This window comes from Pipistrellus kuhlii, unplaced genomic scaffold (assembly GCF_014108245.1).
Source record: "Pipistrellus kuhlii isolate mPipKuh1 unplaced genomic scaffold, mPipKuh1.p scaffold_m20_p_89, whole genome shotgun sequence".
Taxonomy (NCBI): Eukaryota; Metazoa; Chordata; class Mammalia; order Chiroptera; family Vespertilionidae; genus Pipistrellus; species Pipistrellus kuhlii.
Genome location: NW_023425594.1, coordinates 461953 through 479748, shown reverse-complemented (window position 1 = coordinate 479748; position 17796 = coordinate 461953). Strand labels below are relative to the sequence as shown.

The 17796-nt window shown below is 45.0% G+C and overlaps 3 protein-coding genes and 1 long non-coding RNA gene across 13 annotated transcripts in view; 2 read left to right on the top strand and 2 right to left on the bottom strand.

Moving 5' to 3' along the window:
* Window positions 1–17796, bottom strand: part of LOC118712380 (zinc finger protein 154) — a 280454-nt gene that overhangs the window by 92866 nt on the left and 169792 nt on the right. The window lies entirely within an intron of this gene.
* The window catches only part of LOC118712381 (zinc finger protein 551), a 135813-nt gene that overhangs the window by 109157 nt on the left and 8860 nt on the right, over window positions 1–17796 (top strand). For 2 of the 9 annotated variants that reach the window (XM_045577325.1, XM_045577328.1), the window contains exons 2-3: window positions 3901–4024; window positions 5281–8025. In XM_045577325.1, coding sequence (XP_045433281.1) covers window positions 3901–4024; window positions 5281–7271 — 2115 coding nt within the window. In that variant the 3' untranslated portion in view covers window positions 7272–8025. Of the gene's footprint in view, window positions 1–406; window positions 435–3900; window positions 4025–5280; window positions 8026–17796 lie in introns of those variants that run through there. The other 7 variants (XR_006740788.1, XM_045577330.1, XM_045577333.1 and 4 more) reach the window with 7 other exon arrangements.
* The window catches only part of LOC118712401 (zinc finger protein 551-like), a 32353-nt gene that overhangs the window by 5697 nt on the left and 8860 nt on the right, over window positions 1–17796 (top strand). The gene's annotated exons all lie outside the window — the stretch shown is intronic.
* LOC118712422 lies at window positions 8462–9089 on the bottom strand. The gene is made up of 2 exons (XR_004986036.2): window positions 8970–9089; window positions 8462–8690 (listed from the first exon to the last, which is right to left on the bottom strand). It is a non-coding gene; the product is annotated as an uncharacterized LOC118712422 (long non-coding RNA).

Sequence of the window (17796 nt, the reverse complement as noted above, 5' to 3'; positions counted from 1 at the left end):
CCCAAAACCAATATGGCAATGGCCAGTCAGGGAGTGGGATCCTAATGGCACTTGGGAGGCCTGGAAAAGTATATTGCCCAAAGGGCAATGGGCCCAATGATGGGTGAGTTTAGCCAATGAAAGCCCAGAAGAGTCACATTACCCAGGTGCCCATTGGTTTAGGTGTGACGTCCAGCACCTTTCTCCTGGTGGTCATTTTGACCTCTTTCTTCTGTTACCACAATCAGAGGCTCTGGTGCTCTGCCTTAAAATGACACTGAGGCATCAGAGGCAGTGTCCCTGCTCTAAGTGGTGTGCTGAGGGTTATTGAGTCACAGCAGGTGGGATTGAAGCCTCCTTGCTTTCCAGACTCCTCTGCTTACGGAGTTCCATTCAGCTCACCTCATGTACCTCCAGTGTTAGGTCCTGTAGCCCAGGTCTCAGTTTACAGAACAGTGAGTCTCTGGTGGGTAACAGACAGCGTGACACTGAGAGAATGTGACAGGTGGCAATGCCAGCCAGGAAGAACGTGGTGGTCTGGTTGAGCTGGGAGGATTTGGGAAACCCAGGTGTGTGTTATGTGTAAAGGCAACAAGAAAGATGAGGGAAAGTTTTGTGTGAGGAGTTTTTCTTTCATTTTCAGGGAATGTCACCATCCGTGATTGTGAACAAAAGAGAGACATTGTCTGAGATAGGATTCTAACCTTTTCTCAAAACTGCTCAGAGTCCCGAAACCGGTTTGGCTCAGCGGATAGATCGTCAGCCTGCGGACTGCAAGGTCCCAGGTCCGATTCCAGTCAAGGGCATGTACCTTGATTGCGGGCACATCCCCAGTAGGGGGTGTGCAAGAGGCAGCTGGTCGATGTTTCTAACTCTCCCTCTCTCTCTCTAAAAACTCAATAAAATATATTAAAAAAAAAAACCTCAGAGGAAGAATGAGAAGACTGGAAGAGAGAGGATAGCATTTCAGGGACAGAAAAAAGTCCTGTAAATGATAAGGTCACTAGAAAGGGTGTGCACTGAGGACTGAGGTCTTGAGGTAATGCAGGCATCTCAAGGTCACCTGGCCTGGGGGTGACCAGACTCAACAGACCTTCCTCTTTCCTCAGATTCCTGCAGACGTAGAACCGCTTAGGGGGACGATTTGTGGAACTTATTTTAGGGCCTCAAAGTCTTGTAGCTTCTGAGATAGGGGTGCCCTGGGACTGTGCAGCCACTATTTCAGCCTTTTTACGTGGGGACCTTGATGAGACACCAAGCCCAGAATTCTGAGTCCAGGTGTAGCATCATGTGAGTGGTCCCTCTTTTTGGCAACCAGTGGAATGGGATGAGAGAGATTTTTCCAGGCATAGGGTCCTGTGTGTGCAAAGACTCAGAGTGAAAACGGAGCTCATTCAGGAACGAGAAGGTGTCGATTTCCTTACCAAAGGAGGAACTGGAAACAATGGGACAGTAGTCAGATTTAGAGGAGCTTTGTGATAACTTGGGAGTCTGTTCTGTAGGTGATGGGAGCAATGGGAGGTTTGGAGCAATGGAGGCAGGTGACTGACCCAGATCTTATTAGACTCCCTGTTTCTGCAGCATGATGAATATAGATGGGATGGAGGCAGTAGAAAGAGTAGGACCGAAACTGCTATGATTGTCTTGGTGAGTGTGATGGTAATTGGTCCATAATGGGGGCTGTGGTGGTGAAATAAGCTGTTGAATTTTGGATCAGTTGTTATGCCACCAGGATTTTCTAATTTGGAGGTTGAGAGAGATGTAAGAATCAGGGATTACTTGATGTGTTGAATTTGGCAGCTGGAGGTATAGAATGACCATTAGGAGAGATGCAAATGTTCATAGTAGGAAATGTAATGTTCATTGGAGACGACAGAACCTTTATTTTTTGCTGTAAGGGTTTGCAATATTTCAGGGACCAGTTCCTGAGCGTCTGGAACTCTTGGAACTCAGGAACAGTTCAGAATGAAAGTTTCTTTAAAAGGTAGCTGGGATTGGAGAGAACAAGGTGTAGTTGTAGGTCTTCTTTTTGTGCCTTTCTCCCCCCCCCCCCTTTTTTTTTTAAATTGGAGACCAAAGAGCAATTCAAGCATGGTGAGACTGCAGCTGTTGCATATTTACTTATTAAACACACACCGGGATTCTGTTGTGAGATTTAGCTGGGGTGTTGTCAGTCTAGTTCAGTGGTTGGCAAACTATGGCTCGAGAGCCACATACGGCTCTTTGGCTCCTTGAGTGTGGCTCTTCCACAAAATACCACGTGCGGGCCCACATGTACAGTGCGATTGAAACTTCGTGGCCCATATGCAGAAGTCAGTTTTGGCTCTCAAAAGAAATTGCAATCGTAGTGTTGATATTTGGCTCTGTTGACTAATGAGTTTGCCGACCAGTTGATTTACTTAGGGGCATAAATGGTCATCTGGGTGACTCACTAGGCATGGGGTAGAGGACCTTAAGTGATGGGACTTGAGTACTGAAGGCTGTGACTGGTGAAGAGACATCAGGTGCAATACCAGTTGAGGTAGAGTCTTGATATCTGAGATTTGATGTGGTTCTCAATAGGTGAGGTTGAAGGAAAACACAATCAGGGAGGGAGGCCTTCATAGCAGGCCTTCAGGGCTGCCTCAATGAGTGTGGACTTTCAGAGTTGGTATAGTACTTAATGCTGTTTGAATTTGCCAAGCAGTCACTACACCACACATATTGAGTAATGAATAGGAAGTCAAGGAGATGACTATAGGGCAGAAGGTGTGAGAGTACAGGTGAGAGAGAGGTGTGGAGAAAGGATGATGTGCTCTTGGAGAAGGCATGTACATTCATGCATATAGGACCCTAACATTTAAATAAGAGGGAATGAATGTTGTCTATTTCTGCTGATGTCTGAATGATAAGGTGATAATATGATAAGGTGAATTTCAGGTTAATTCCTAAAAAGAGGATGTGTCCCGGTGGTACATTCTTATTTGAGAGCTTGGGTGAAACTTGCGTGCACACCTACCTTTTTTTGTTGAGGGCTGTTCAGTGATCAATAGGAATGAGATAGCATCCATCATTGTCATCTGGACTTTCAAATCTCTACTGGCTTGGAGAAGGGAGAAGGTTAGGAGGTGGTGATTTAGAATTTTGGAAGAGAAAATGATTAGGAAATAAACTGTATTCATCACAGCATATTTGTGTTACCTTGTTGTTTTTCCACTGGGAAAGAAGCGGTTCAATGAATTATGTGCAGCAGGTAGTGCAAAATGATGGCCTAACCACCCTGGGATTGGATTCAAAAGATTGAAGAGTGGCCGAGACTGGTTTGGCTCAATGGATAGAGCGTCGGCTTGGGGACTGAAGTGTCCCGGGTTCGATTCTGGTCAAGGGCATGTACCTTGGTTGCGGGCATATCCCCAGTAGGGGGTGTGCAAGAGGCAGCTGATCGATGACTCTCTCTCATCGATGTTTCTAACTCTCTATCTCTCTCCCTTACTCTCTGTACAAAATCAATAAAGTATATTAAAAAAAAAAAAAAGATTGAAGAGTGATGCCATAATTATTGGGGTCTTGAAATGAGAATCTGGAGGACAAGGGTAATGTCTGACTAGAACAGTGTCAAATCATTCATGCCTTTATTATGGACACCATCTCCCCCTTCCCTATGTTCATGATACTCACTGTATTGAAAAGGGGCAGTGTGGCCTACATGTGAGTCTCAGAGCACAGGTATCTATATTATCATCTACCCCTATTGTTGCGAGAAGACACAGTATCAGTAGGAATGAATGTAAGGAGAAAGTGACTTTGATGGGACCAAGTCCTAGGTGCTTTTTTGATGTGGGGGGTGGAGAGAGCAGATGGATGTGGATGTTGGGGAGGATGATGAACATAAAATCCTAGCAGAGAAGCTCATCATGGACTGAACTGTCCCCGTTACCACAGAATATGGACTTTGAGGACATGGCCATTGCCTTCTCCCAGGAGGAGTGGGGGCTCCTTGATGAGGCTCAGAGACTTCTGTACTGCGAGGTGATGCTGGAAGTGTTTGCACTCGTCTCATCTGCAGGTAAGAACTTCACATTGTCCCAATGTCCTGAGATGAGACCCTCTCTAACTTTATTCTCAAAACAGCTTTCTCTCTCCCAGAAATGGGCTTTCCTATTTTATCCCATCATCCTGTCAAATGTGCTGTGCCTGAGAGTGCTGAGTGTGTGGGGATCCCAGAACAAAGGACTTCATGAATATACCTCATACCCATAGTCTCAGATAGGGCAGGAAGTGTCTGGGGGTCAGGATTGTTGCAAACAGCTTAATGGGCCCAGCTTGCACTTTCTCTCTCTGGGAGGTTGTCTATGACCACATCCATCGCTTCCTCTTCTGCCCCATTCCTCCAGCTACAGGCTCCTTATGACTGACTGTGCCTGGTTATGGTCTTCACTTGTATGAATCTTGGGCGGTTCTTTATAAAGACCTCCTTCCATTGTTTGTAATATTCTGTTCCCTGAATACTATTGCTTGCTGTCTTGCTCTGGGCCAGTCCTGGCTAGTCATCTCTGTTGTCCTTCACTTAAAGTCAGAATATTTTTGTTCTATGTGCTTGTACACTACAGGGTGCAAGGAGAACCCTGTTTGCTCACAGAGTGAACATGCAGGATGATCTAAAGGGTTGGCTGGCCCACTTGAGTTGGGGGGAGGTATGACATAAGGGTGGTGTTTAAATCATACCAGGAAAGTGCTCATATGTTTAGGTTCAGGTGCCCCTGGCTACTGCTCATACTTCTACCTTTTCATCCCCATGCTTGACACTTCCCTGATTTATCTTTTAATCTGTGACTTCCTTGTTTCTGGCTACCTTCACCTTTTTGCCTTTTCTCCATTACCTGTTCTATCTGTAGTCTCAAATATTGATCTGCGTATGTGTAATGAGGTGTGCATAACTTGCTTCAGTAGATTCCCAACACAGCTTCTCATTTCTTGAATTTTATGTGGAATAAGATGTAGGCAACCTTCTGCACAGCTGGCCCAGGTCACCAGCAGATAAGCCCTGTTGAACACTGTTAGCAGACACATGAACAGATTATTCAGCTTCTGTTCCATGTGGTGGTTGCCATTTTTGTTTCATATTTTGTATGAGATCTCCCCTGTATGGTGATCTTCAGAGGCCCAGAACTTCACAGCAGTATTTATCAATATTTCCTACAGATATTTCACTGTCAGACAATTGCATGGAACAAACGTGTTATGAGTGATACACTGTTGTAATGATACTTCTCCCAGTCACCACAGTCAACATTTATTTCGTCACCATTTTTCTGTTTTCAGGTTGTGGGCATAAAACGAATGATGTTGAGGCCTGTTCTGAGCAGAGTGAATCTGTGCAAGGGGAGTCACAGGATAGTGCTTCTAAGACAGCTTCAGCAACCCAGAGGACCCCTCTCTGTGGGAGGTGTTTCTCTGTGTTAAAAGATAGTCTGCACCTGACTGAGTCACAAACAGCAGACTTTGAGCAGAAAGCAGTCTTCAGTGACGCATGTGTGAGAGACTTCTGTTTCAATGACAACCCTGCCCAGCAACACAGAGATGCCAGTGGAGAGAAGCCATGGAAGGAAGCTGTGGACAGGACCTTGTTTTTGACCAGCTTCAGCTTCTCCTTATCAGAGCTGCCTTCAACCAGTAGGGAGGTTGGGGAACACTTTGCAGCCATCTCAGAGCTTGTGCAGCACCAGACCCCTCTTGACCGTGAGGAGCCACACAGTGGCAGTGAGATTTCACAGGAATTTCTCAATAGAAAAAGGCATCACCAGTGGGATGAATGTGACAAAGCTTCTAGCCATAACCAGAATCTTGTTCAACATCGGGGCGTCAGCTCTGGAGAAGGGAAACATAAGTGTAATACATGTGGGAAAGTTTTCAGATCTATCTCAAATCTCAATAGACATAAGAGAGTTCACACTGGAGAAAAGTCCTATGAGTGTACTGATTGTGGGAAGCTGTTCAATCACAGGTCTTCCCTCACTATACACCACAGAGTTCACACTGGAGAAAAACCTTACCAGTGCAGTGAATGTGGGAAATCTTTTAGTAACAATAGTAACCTCCATATCCACCAGAGAATTCACACTGGAGAAAATCCATATGAGTGTAGTGAATGTGGGAAATCATTTAGAAGCAATAGTCACCTTGTTAAGCACAAGAGAATTCACACTGGAGAAATGCCATATCAGTGTAGTGACTTTGGGAAGTCCTACAGCAGTAACTCTACTCTCATCCAACATAGCGGAGTTCATACTGGAGAAAAGACACATCAATGTAGTGACTGTGGCAAGTGCTTCAGTGAAAGTGCTACCCTCATTAAACACCGCAGACTTCACACTGGAGAAAAACCTTATGAGTGTAGTGAATGTGGAAAATCTTTTAGGCGGAAGAGTTACCTCCTCATCCACCAGAGAGTTCATACTGGAGAAAAGCCTTATCAATGTAGTGCCTGTGGGAAGTCCTTCAGCAGTAACTCTACTCTCATCGAACATAGCAGAGTTCACACCGGGGAAAAACCTTATGAGTGTACAGAATGTGGGAAGACCTTCCATGTAAGATCTTCCCTCACTAAACACCACAGAATTCACACCGGAGAAAAACCTTATGAGTGTAGTGAATGTGGGAAATCGTTTAGGCGCAACAGTCACCTCCTTAATCATAAGAGAGTTCACACTGGAGAAAAGCCTTATCAATGTAGTGACTGTGGGAAGTCCTTCAGCAGTAACTCTACTCTCATCCAACATAGCAGAGTCCACACTGGAGAAAAGCCACATGCGTGCAGTGACTGTGGGAAGTCCTTCAGCAGAAGCTCTAATCTCGTGCAACACAGCAGAGTTCACACTGGAGAAAAACCATATGAGTGCAGTGACTGTGGGAAGTGCTTCCGTCAGAGCTCTAACCTCATTCAGCACCTCACAGTTCACACTACAGGAACACCTTATGAGTGTAGTGAATGTGGGAAATCTTTCGGGCACTACAGTTATCTACTTATCCACCAGAGAGTTCACACTGGAGAAAAACCATATGAGTGTAGTGACTGCGGGAAGTTTTTCAGACAGAAGGCTCACCTCATTCCACACCACAGAGTTCACACTGGTGAAAAACCTTATGAGTGTAGTGAATGTGGAAAATCTTATAGGCACAACAGTCACCTCCTTATTCACCAGAGAGTTCACACTGGAGAAAAACCTTATGGGTGCAGTGAATGTGGAAAATCTTTTCGCTACAAATATGCCCTCATTCAACACATGAGAGTTCACGCTGAAGAAAAGCTTTAAATGTGCAGGGAATGTTTTACTTTCTCACTCAGAAGAGCACAACCAGAGGAGAAGCTTTTACCTGAATGGAAACCCCTTTATCAGAACATACACTCTGCTAGATACCTTCTAAGTTTCAGGTATAAGTGATACTTTCAGAAACTGCATCATACTTGCTAACCTACTCAGGCCTACAACCTGATTGATGTCACTGCTAGTATTTGTGTGGAACCTTTTTCACTCCTACCACCTGGGTCATCTGAAGAGTGTGCATCCGTCACAACCCCTGCATAATCCGGGGTTGTGCTTCAGAAAATTATGAATATTTCTAAGCTCATGGATGAATCTTCATTCCTTTATTTCTGACTAGAGAATTGACCTGACTCTGCTTTTGCCCAGAGCCCACTTCTACTAAGAAGTGCTACCTTTTTCCTGGACATTGTGGGTCTCATATTAGGCCATGATGAAGTGTTTCAGGTTCATATGCATCAACCTGCAAACCTCCTCTGTCTTCTGCTCTGGTTTATGATATTTATGTAAAGGTGTTTTTTTCTTTTGTACTTTAATTTTCTTGGTTCTTTTCTCTCCCTGGGATGATTGAAAGAAAAATTATGATCTGTCATCCTGGACAGGTGAACAGATATGGTAGGGTCCCGGACTTTCTGTACTTTGGAAGGCACAGCTTGATGGCAGAAAATCACTCTTTGTTCAATTTTGGCTGATTTTGTATTGCCAACCAAGGCCTTGAGAGAAAGTGTGCATGACTTTGTGGTTCCCATGTGCTGTTCAGTGTCTCTTATTGTAGAGATCAATGTTCACCCTGAACAGACAGCCTTTATTCTCCTGTGAACAATATGAGTTATATACTCTATTCACAGTATGTATTACATAAGTGTCAGCAATTTTTAGGGGAACTACTCTCCATGTGCTCCAAAGAGGCCATGTGTCATGATGTGTGAGATTTCATTTCATAGGCTGGTGTCATTTGTTGTAAGACTCTGAGGTGGAATTCGTATTGGGATAGAGACACTGGTTTTATAGTCATAACAGACACTGCAGTTAAAGTAGATGAAAAGTGCCTCTTCTGTGCTGAAGTCTAAATTATTTGTAACTTGTGGCCTGTTTGATCTTTGAAGACATTCTTAGGACCTTCACCACTATTTCCTGTAACTGAAGTCACTAGCAGAGACAATAATCTCATGATTGAGTGAATCCCCCTGGTGCCCTAGGGAGGTCACCTCAAGGTTGTTGCTCAACAGGCAAGACCTCAAAGCTAGAGGATGGATAATCCTGTAATCAGCCCTAGGATGTGTCTTTTGTAACCAGTTAGCATTCCTGTTGATTCCAATGGCAATAACCTTCCCTACTTGAAAACACTTGCTGCCACTGAGGCAAGGCTGTTCCCCCTGGAAATGAGAATTGATGTCCAACAAAGTGCACCTTTCTTTTTTTTTTTTTTTTAACTCCATTTCTTTTTTTTTCTTTTTTTTCTTTTTTTAATATATTTTATTGATTTTTGTACAGAGAGGAAGGGAGAGAGATAGAGAGTTAGAAACATCGATGAGAGAGAATCATCGACCAGCTGCCTCTTGCACACCCCCTACTGGGGATATGCCCGAAACCAAGGTACATGCCCTTGACCGGAATCGAACCCGGGACCTTCAGTCCCCAAGCCGACGCTCTATCCATTGAGCCAAACCGGTCCCGGCCAAAGTGCACCTTTCTTATGTGTGCTATTTGGTGAGCCCTGACCTAGAGGTAAAGCTGTGAATCTGTCACATGTGACATAAATCACCTGTAACTCATACACAAGGTGGGTCAATAATAGGCTTACAGTTGTATGTCTGGAAAATTCCGAGGTTATTCTTTTTGAAAAAAAATGTTTTAGAAAATTTTATTCTTTTTTGGGGGGAGAGAGAGAAAGACTTGAAGAGAGAGGCAAACATAGATCGGCTGCCTCCTGCACACCACAACGGGAAATTATTTGGGGATGTTCACTCACCTGGAATTAAACCAGAGATCTGTCTGTCAGTGAATGGGATGACACCCAACCAACTGAAGACACTGGCCTGGGCAGAGTTTATTCCTGTTTATTATTAATTATTGTATTATTTTCCATACCAACAACTCTCTACTTTCCTTTGCCACACCCTCTCTTTTCCTACGCCCTGTTATAATCTCTTTTCCGCTTTTCTCAGTCCTCCATGCCCTCAGGGATTTCCCATTCTTTTCTTTTTTTAATATATTTTATTGATTTTTTTTACAGAGAGAAAGAGAGAGGGATAGAGAGTTAGAAACATCGATGAGAGAGAATCATCGATCAGCTGTCTCTTGCACACCCTCTACTGGGGATGTGCCTGCAACCAAGGTACATGCCCTTGATCGGAATCGAACCCAGGACATTTTAGTCCGCAGGCCGACGCTCTATCCACTGAGCCAAACTGGTTTCGGCAGATTTCCCATTCTTTATAATAGAATAGTTCATACTGTTCATAGTTGTTTTTTAAATATAATTTATTTATTTTACTACACAGAGGAAGGGAGAGAGTGAGTTAGAAGCATCGATGAGAGGGAAATATCAATCAGCTGCCGCCTGCACACTCCCTACTGGGAATGTGCCTGCAACCAAGGTACATGCCCTTGACTGGAATAGAACCTGAGACCTTTCAGTCTGCAGGCCAATGCTCTATCCACTGACCCAACCCGGTCATGGCTGAATTTTTTGTAATTTTTTTATTGATCAGTAGTACTGTGTTCTGTGAATAACCACTTTATTAATCTATGTTTTTTGGTATTTCCAGGATTGTGGTATTATAAATAAATCTGGGAATATTTACATTGAGTTCTTTATATAGACACATGTGATACTTATCAAACTGTTGTGTAGGTGAATGTTTTACATTTAAGATATACAGAACTGTGATCCAAAATGGTCATTCCCTTTGCCTTACCTCTAACCCACATTATATAAAAATTCCAATTTTTCTGCTACCCTGCAAGGACATACAATGGTTAACCTTTTCAAATAGTAACCCTGGAAATGCATATAATGTTAACTTGCTTTTGTTTTAATTCCATGTACTGAGGAATTTTTAATGGTGAACATTTTTATGTTCATTTTTATACATTTTGTACATTTTTAGACATTTCTTTGCACTGTATTTATCTGCTTTGTTTAAATGTCTGCTGAGAATCTTCTGCAAATTGTTTACATTTATTATTTTAACTGAAGGAGGCCTGTGCAGCATATAAGACATCTGCTTAAATTTCCCCTCATTCCTCAGTGACTCCTTTCCTGTATGGAACCATTGGTTTTGAATCCTGAGGGAAAATTGTTTTGTGGAGTGTGGAGGTGCTGTTTTGGGAGGAATCTAGGCCTTTGAGGATGATGGGAGGATCCTGATTTCCTGGAAAAGAATAAATGGGTGTGTGCATATGAGGGAAAGCAGAGGGAGAAGGTTCCTGGGCTCCTGAGTCCCCTTTGCAAATGAACTGGATGCCCCTGGAGAGGGCTGGGGGTCCTTTGGGTTCCTAATTCCTGGAGAGCAGGTCACCCCCTTCTCTGAGGGAAATCTCGGCTGACACCTAATAGAGGAAGGTGACTGGGCTGCTTGGACCATCACTCCCGACCCTCCAATTGGTCATCTACTGAGTGTTCATGGTCACCTGGTAACACCGGGGCCAGGAGGCAGAATCCGCTCAGTGCCGTCTGCAGTGTGGATTTGGAAAACATGAAGGGACCTCATTTGGCACAGGTTCATGCACAGAAGGAATGGAGACCACAGGATCACCATGGATGTTTATGTCAACATTTTCCCAATCAGCCCCACCTGATGGAGCACTCACGTGGGCAATGCAAATGACACAGAGGCTTGGAGGCATGGTCGTGGCTGATGTGAATTTAATATAAGTGCTGGGATGCATTCAGTCCTGTCCTCTTCCCAAGCTGCTCGTTTAACAAGTGGTTTCTGCTTTGAAGGAAGTGAGGCAGCAGGCGTTTACCCAGGGTCACACTCAGAAGTGGGTTCTGCCAATGACATGAGACCAAACTCCTTTATTGAAGCTCACTCAGATAAATACTGGGTTTTGGGCAGCTGGGGGGGGGGGGGGGCGCGGGGAGACACCAAAGTCTCTGGAGGAGGAGAAAGCAAATCATCCTGACTGATTTTCACTGTCATCTACCAATCCCCACTTCACTCCGTTGCCCCTGCACAGTCCCCCAAAAGAGAATGGCACATGAGGTCGACTTACTGGGGCCCATCAAGTAGTTCAAGCTACTGACCCTGATGATGGCTGCAGCCAGTGATAAGCTTTGACCAAGGAAATGTGATGGGAGTCAAATCTGTCACATCTAACAGGATTGTTTGCAACCAGTGAGACGGGCAGCCCTCTCTGTCCCTCTCTGATAACACCCAGCAGTAACCTACATGATGGCTGCTCTTTTATCCTGATTCCAGGAGAACCAGGGTGTTCATGTGCTATGAACAAGAGAGAGGCCTTCTTTACTCTCAGCCACTAAAGCAGTGTTTCCCAAACTTCTCTCATGATGAGAATCACCTGGTGGAGTTGTTAAAACACAGATTCCTGAATCCCAACTAAGAAGTGCTAAACTAGAATTTTTGGGAACATATAGGTAAAATTGTATACTTAACTAGTGCTCTAAGACATTTTATATACAGAGCACTAAGGTATGCAATTTTACCTATATGTTCTCAAAAATTCTAGTTTAGCACTTCTTAGTTGGGATTCAGAAATCTGTGTTTTAACAACTCCACCAGGTGATTCTCATCATGAGAGAAGTTTGGGAAACACTGCACTAAAGCTTTGGGGCTGCTCAGTGCCCACAATAATATCTAGCCTGTCCTAATGGGAATGCATCCCCTATTCCACCCTCTAGGTGGCAGCAGAGCCTAACAGAAGCCAGAGCTCTGTTGTTGGAGACACCTGGGTTTGACTTCCAGCCCTGCCTTTATTAACTCTACAATATTAACTTTATATTAACTCTCTGAGCCTGGATTTCCTCCCGATTAAATAGATGTTTGAACCATTTCAGGTTGCAGAGAGGATTAAGTGAGACAATAACGAAGGTAAAGCATTGAATCCAGGGCCTGGCTTCTGTAGTAAAGCATTCTGTAACTGTTAGCTGCTTAGCTTCACATTGTGTGCTGAACACACATGCAGACAATGTAGGAAATGTCAATGTGTCAGCCTATGTATCCTTTTAATTTTTCTTTTTAAATGAGTAGAATAAGATAAGATTATGTGTATTCTCTCATAGCCTGCTTTTTCTCTTACTAATGTCATATTTTCATGTTTAAAAAAAAAAAAAAGATAGCCAGGCTTGAGTGGCTCAGTTTGTTGAGCTTAGTCATATGCACAGAATGTTTGCCAGCTCAGTTCTTATTTGAGGGAACCTGCTGTGGCAATGGGCTGCATCCCTTTAGGGGTCATGTAGGAGGCAGCTAATCTGTCTCCTTCTCACTCTAAAAGTCAGTTAAAATACTTTTACATATATTTATCCACTTAGATTTGTGGTCTTCAGGAATAATTGAAATAACACTTTTCACCTGAGGAAGCATTCTAAATGTTCCGGAATCTGAAATGTTTCCAAACAAGAGTTGTTTTGTAGACAACACTCCCCAGTAACATGTGACCAGCCCTAAAACATAAAGTCGTCAGTTCCCAGTGTCACTTGGACACCCAGAACAATATTCTCAATGGGCAGTGAGCGACGGGGATCCTAGTGCCCCATGTGAGGCTAGATTGCTACGTTACCCAAAGGGCCATGCGCTAAGGAAGGCTGGGTTTAGCCAATGAAAGCCCAGGAGAGGTGCATTATCCCTGTTGGATAATTGGTTGGAGCTTGACTTCCAGGGTCTTTCTCCTGGTGGTGAATTTGACCTTTGCAGTGTGCTCACAGAATCAGAGGCTCCAGTGCTGGGTCACGAGGCCTCAGAGGCAGAGTGCCCGCTGTGCAGGTTGTGTCTGAGGCGGGTTGAGTTACAACAGGTTGTGATTGATTTCTTCGTGCCTCCCAAACTACATTCTCCTTTCAGAGTCCAACCCGGCCTCACCTCATTCACCCTCCAGCCTTGAGTGTAGGGGCCTGTCCAGTCCTGCAGTCCAGGTCTCAGCGCCAGAACAATGAGTTGCTTGAGGGTGCCACATGGTGTGACTGGGTGGGAGAGAGTGACAGGCTGAAAGGCCACCTTGTAAGGCCATGGTGGTGTGACTGAGGAGGGAGGATTGGGGAAACCTTGGCCTGTTTTCTGTCTAAAGGCAACAAATGGGATATGAATGAGGGGGATCATGGGGTGGGGGGATGGAAAAAATAACGCATACTTAACATCTTAATCTACAAAGAAATTACAAAAAAAAGTCAGGGATGATGTGAAGGTTTGCATTTGGTAGATGGAGGTATTGAAGGACTATCAGCTGAGATGCAGATATTCATATTAGGAAATGTAATGTTATTTGGGGATGCCAAAACTTCTATATTTTACCTATTAGGGTTTCTGATATTTTAGAGAGCAGTTCATGAGTATCTGGAACTCTGAGGAGCAGTTAGAATAACAACTCTAAAATGTAGGTGGGAATGTAGGGACCAGATTGGGGTTGTAGGTCATTTTCTTTCTTTTTAATTGGAGACCAAGGAGTGAGTCAAACAAGATGTGGGGTCTGGATGAGGCTGGTTGAACTATTTGGATGTGTCTTTTGTTTGAAGTGTATCCTTGGGAATGTGGAGGTATTATTGATTTGAGAAAATGCTAAGTAATTGATTTGCTACCTGAAAAATTTAAAGTTCTGAAAGTTTAAGGTCTCTTGCCAAAAAGAGGTTTTAAAGCTAACACCTTAATTTTAATGGAGAAAGGGGAGGACTTGCCCTTCCCAGCCAGAACAGGTAATCCAATTCCAGCCAGCAGCTATCTTTAAACAATGTGTTTATTTACATTTGAATGGCTACGCCTTTTGATAGCCCAAGGGCAAGTTTACATGTAAACAAGTTTGCTTCTCAGTTCCCAGGGCAGAAAAAACAAGGTTTAAAACGATTAGATCTTAAAATTTATCCTTAAAAATATAAAAGTTTATTAATTAAAAAAAAAAAACAAGGAAATTAAAAAACCTGATGAACAATTTTAACTGTTGATTATAATAGAATCAGATACGGGGGTGGAGTGGACTGACAATTTTTGGGGAAAAGGGGAGTGGTTGATGCTGGTTGAGACTGAACATAAACTGTGCACCTATGGATGAGGACAATGGGGGATGAGGAAAGGGCAGAGGGTGGGGTGGGAACCTGGTGGAGCAGAGCCACGGGGGGGGGGGGGGGGGAAACAGGAACATTTGCAATAATATGAACAATAAAGATTTATTTAAAAAATACATTAAATGTAGTGTACGGTTACAGTATTTGTCAATTACCCTGGCATAAATACTCTTACCATGGTCAGTTTTAAACTGCCAAAGAGATAACAGTGAATATGCACATAACATATTTAAGTAGTACATACTTGTATTTTATTTCCAACATACTGATACAGTTGCAACAAATATGCTCCAGAACTTTCATAATAACACAGTAAATCTTCTTGAACTCTCAAATTTTAAACCTTTTTAAAGTTTCATTTATTTACAATTCATGTAAATCACACGTTCAAACAATATTTTTTATTGATTTCAGTGAGTATGGGAGAGTAGGAGAGAGAAACATCAATGATGAGAGAGAATCACTAATAGCCGCCTTCCTGTACCTCCCCTCTCCCTGGGAATTGAGCCTGAAACCCATGCATGTGCCATGATGATGAATAGATCCATGAACTCCTGGTTCATAGGTCGATGGTCAACCACTGAGCAACCCCTGCTGGGATATAGTATTTGAAAAGTAATTCTTTTACTATCTGTATGTTTCATTGTTTTTTTAAAAAAATATATTTTATTAATTTTTATACAGAGAGGAAGGGAGAGAGATAGAGAGAAACATCGATGAGAGAGAGTCATCGATAAGCTGCCTCTTGCACACCCCCCACTGGGGATATGCCCGCAACCAAGGTACATGCCCTTGACCGGAATCGAACCCGGGACCCTTCAGTCCCCAAGCCGATGCTCTATCCACTGAGCAAAACCGGTCCCGGCTGTATGTTTCATTGTTGATAGTATAACCGATGTCTGCCATTTCCCCCTTATATGTATTCTTTGGTGGATCTGTCCGTGTGGACCAGGTAAGCAGACCTCCAGCCCCATCTCCTCCTCCAGCACCACTTGTGGGGCCTACACACCTTTACTCCAAGTTCCTTGGCTGGGATGAGTCCGCCTCTGGGATAGGAAAACTACATTACCCAGAAAGGACTGCCCTAGAGTCAGAGGTAAAGAGCATCTTGGTGCCTGCACATCCGGTTGGGGCGGGACTTCCTGCGTCCTCCTCCTGGCGGCCATTTTGGCGTGTTTCGCATGTTCACAGACTCAGCGGCAGCGCTCAGGCGGCGAGTAGGAGCAGTTGTCCCGCCGGGCAGGGTGTCTGAGGCGGGGAACCCCCACCCGGCGGGACTGGGTCCCCGGGCCCCCGCCTCCTCCCGCGGACACAGCGCCCTCAGCGGCCCCGGCGGCCCTCCCGCCTCGGGGCGGCGCCGCTCAGGCCGAAGCCCAGGCCGCCGCCCGGAGCAGTGAGTGCCCGTGGGGGCCGCAGGGGCGGGCGGGGCCCGGGAGGCCGGGGCGGAGGGCGGCGGCCGGCCTGTGTGTCTAAAGGGACCGGGGCTTCCGGGAGGAGCCTGTCCTCCTCAGGGCCGGGCTGGCTGTGCGCACAGAGGGACGGAGCCCGAGGGGGCGGCGGCCCCGGGTCCTGGCGGCGGAGCCGGGCCCTCAGCGCCTTCAGCTCCCACAGGCCCTGCGGTCAGAGCCGCTCGGGGGCCGGGCTGTGGGCTGAGGTCAGGGCCTCCCACTGCGGGGGCCTCAGGCTGTGGGGCCTGGGCTGTCCAGCCGCTCTCCTCGGGGGACCTTGGACCTGGGGACCTGGAAGGGACACCAAGCCCAGAATGCTAAGCCCAGGACAAGGGTCATGTGATTGGGACCTGATTGTGTCAGCCAGTGGAATTGTGGGTCATAGGGCCTTCCATGCATTGATTCCAGAAGGTGCCAATGCTTGAAGTGAACACTAAGATGATTCAGGACCGAGCAGGTGTCCATTGTTTAAAAACAGGAACTGGCAACAGTGGGACAGGAATCCAGTCCAGAGAAGCTTTGTGACAATTTCGGTTTCTGTTCTGCTGGTGGTGGGGTCATTGGGGTCATTGGAGCAGAAGAGCAGGGGATGTGTCCCAGGTCTCATTAGACTCCTGTGACTGCAGCATGAGGCACAGCATGGGTGTGAGGACAGGGGTGAGACTACAATGGAAGCTGCTGTGGTGGCCTTGGTGAGGGGGATGGTGACGGGAGCACAGTGGTGGTTGTGGATGTGGAAGAAGCAGTTGCCTTAGGGATCAGTGATTTAGGTGTGGCCACCTGGATTTTCTAATTTTGAAGTTTGGAGAGCGAGGTAGGAATCAGAGATGATGTAAAGGTTTGGATTTAGCACCTGAAGGTACCATCCACTGACATGGAGAAATTCATGATTGGAACAGTCAGGTTCATGAAGAATGTAAAATCTTTTATCTTTTACCTATTAGGGTATGAGATATTTCAGAGACCAGTTCATGACCATCTAGAAGTCTGAGGAGTAGTTCAAGGTGAAGACACTTTAGAAAATAGTAAACACTCTGGATGAGGGAGGAGTTGTAGATCACATTTTTTATTAGTTGGAGGTAGAAGAGTAATTCAAAAAGGTAAGACTGTGGCTGTTGCACATTTATTTCTTAAACACTCATCTTTAGGGTCAACAAGTGAATCTAAAAGTCACGTGAATAAAAAATCTGCCGAACAGAATAAACTGGTGAATATATAAGAATCAGGGGCATAGAAAGGGAGTGTACTGACAATTCTTGGGGGGAAGGAAGTGTAGGGGTGCAGGGGTGCGGGAAGAGACTGGACAAAAATCATACACCTATGGAAGAGTACTGTAGGGGGGATAAGGGTAGGAACCAGGTTGAGGGTAGCTATGGAGGTAAAGGGGGAACAACTGTAATAATCTGAACAATAAAGATTTATTTTTAAATAATAAGAGAACATCAATACTGGATGCTTACACTCCTATACCTTCCCAATCAACACACTGACCATGTGAGTCATCACCTTTACCACAATGGTGAACACAGGAGCCAGGGATTTACCCAGGGTCACACTGACAAGTGGGCTCTCAGTTTGCTGCCAATGACATCTGAACAAACTACTTTTTCTGAGGTTCACCCCTTTGAATCTTGCCAGTGACAGTTTAGGGCAACCTGGGGACAGTGTCCACCTGGATGAGGAGCCAGGGACCCATCCTGACTGACTTCCACTGTTATTTTCTAACAATCCTCTCGCCTCTTCTTGGCCCTGCACATCATCCCCCCATGAGGCTGGCACCATGTGGTCCACTTTAGGGGCCCATCAAGTATGTCATGTACTGTGGCTGCAT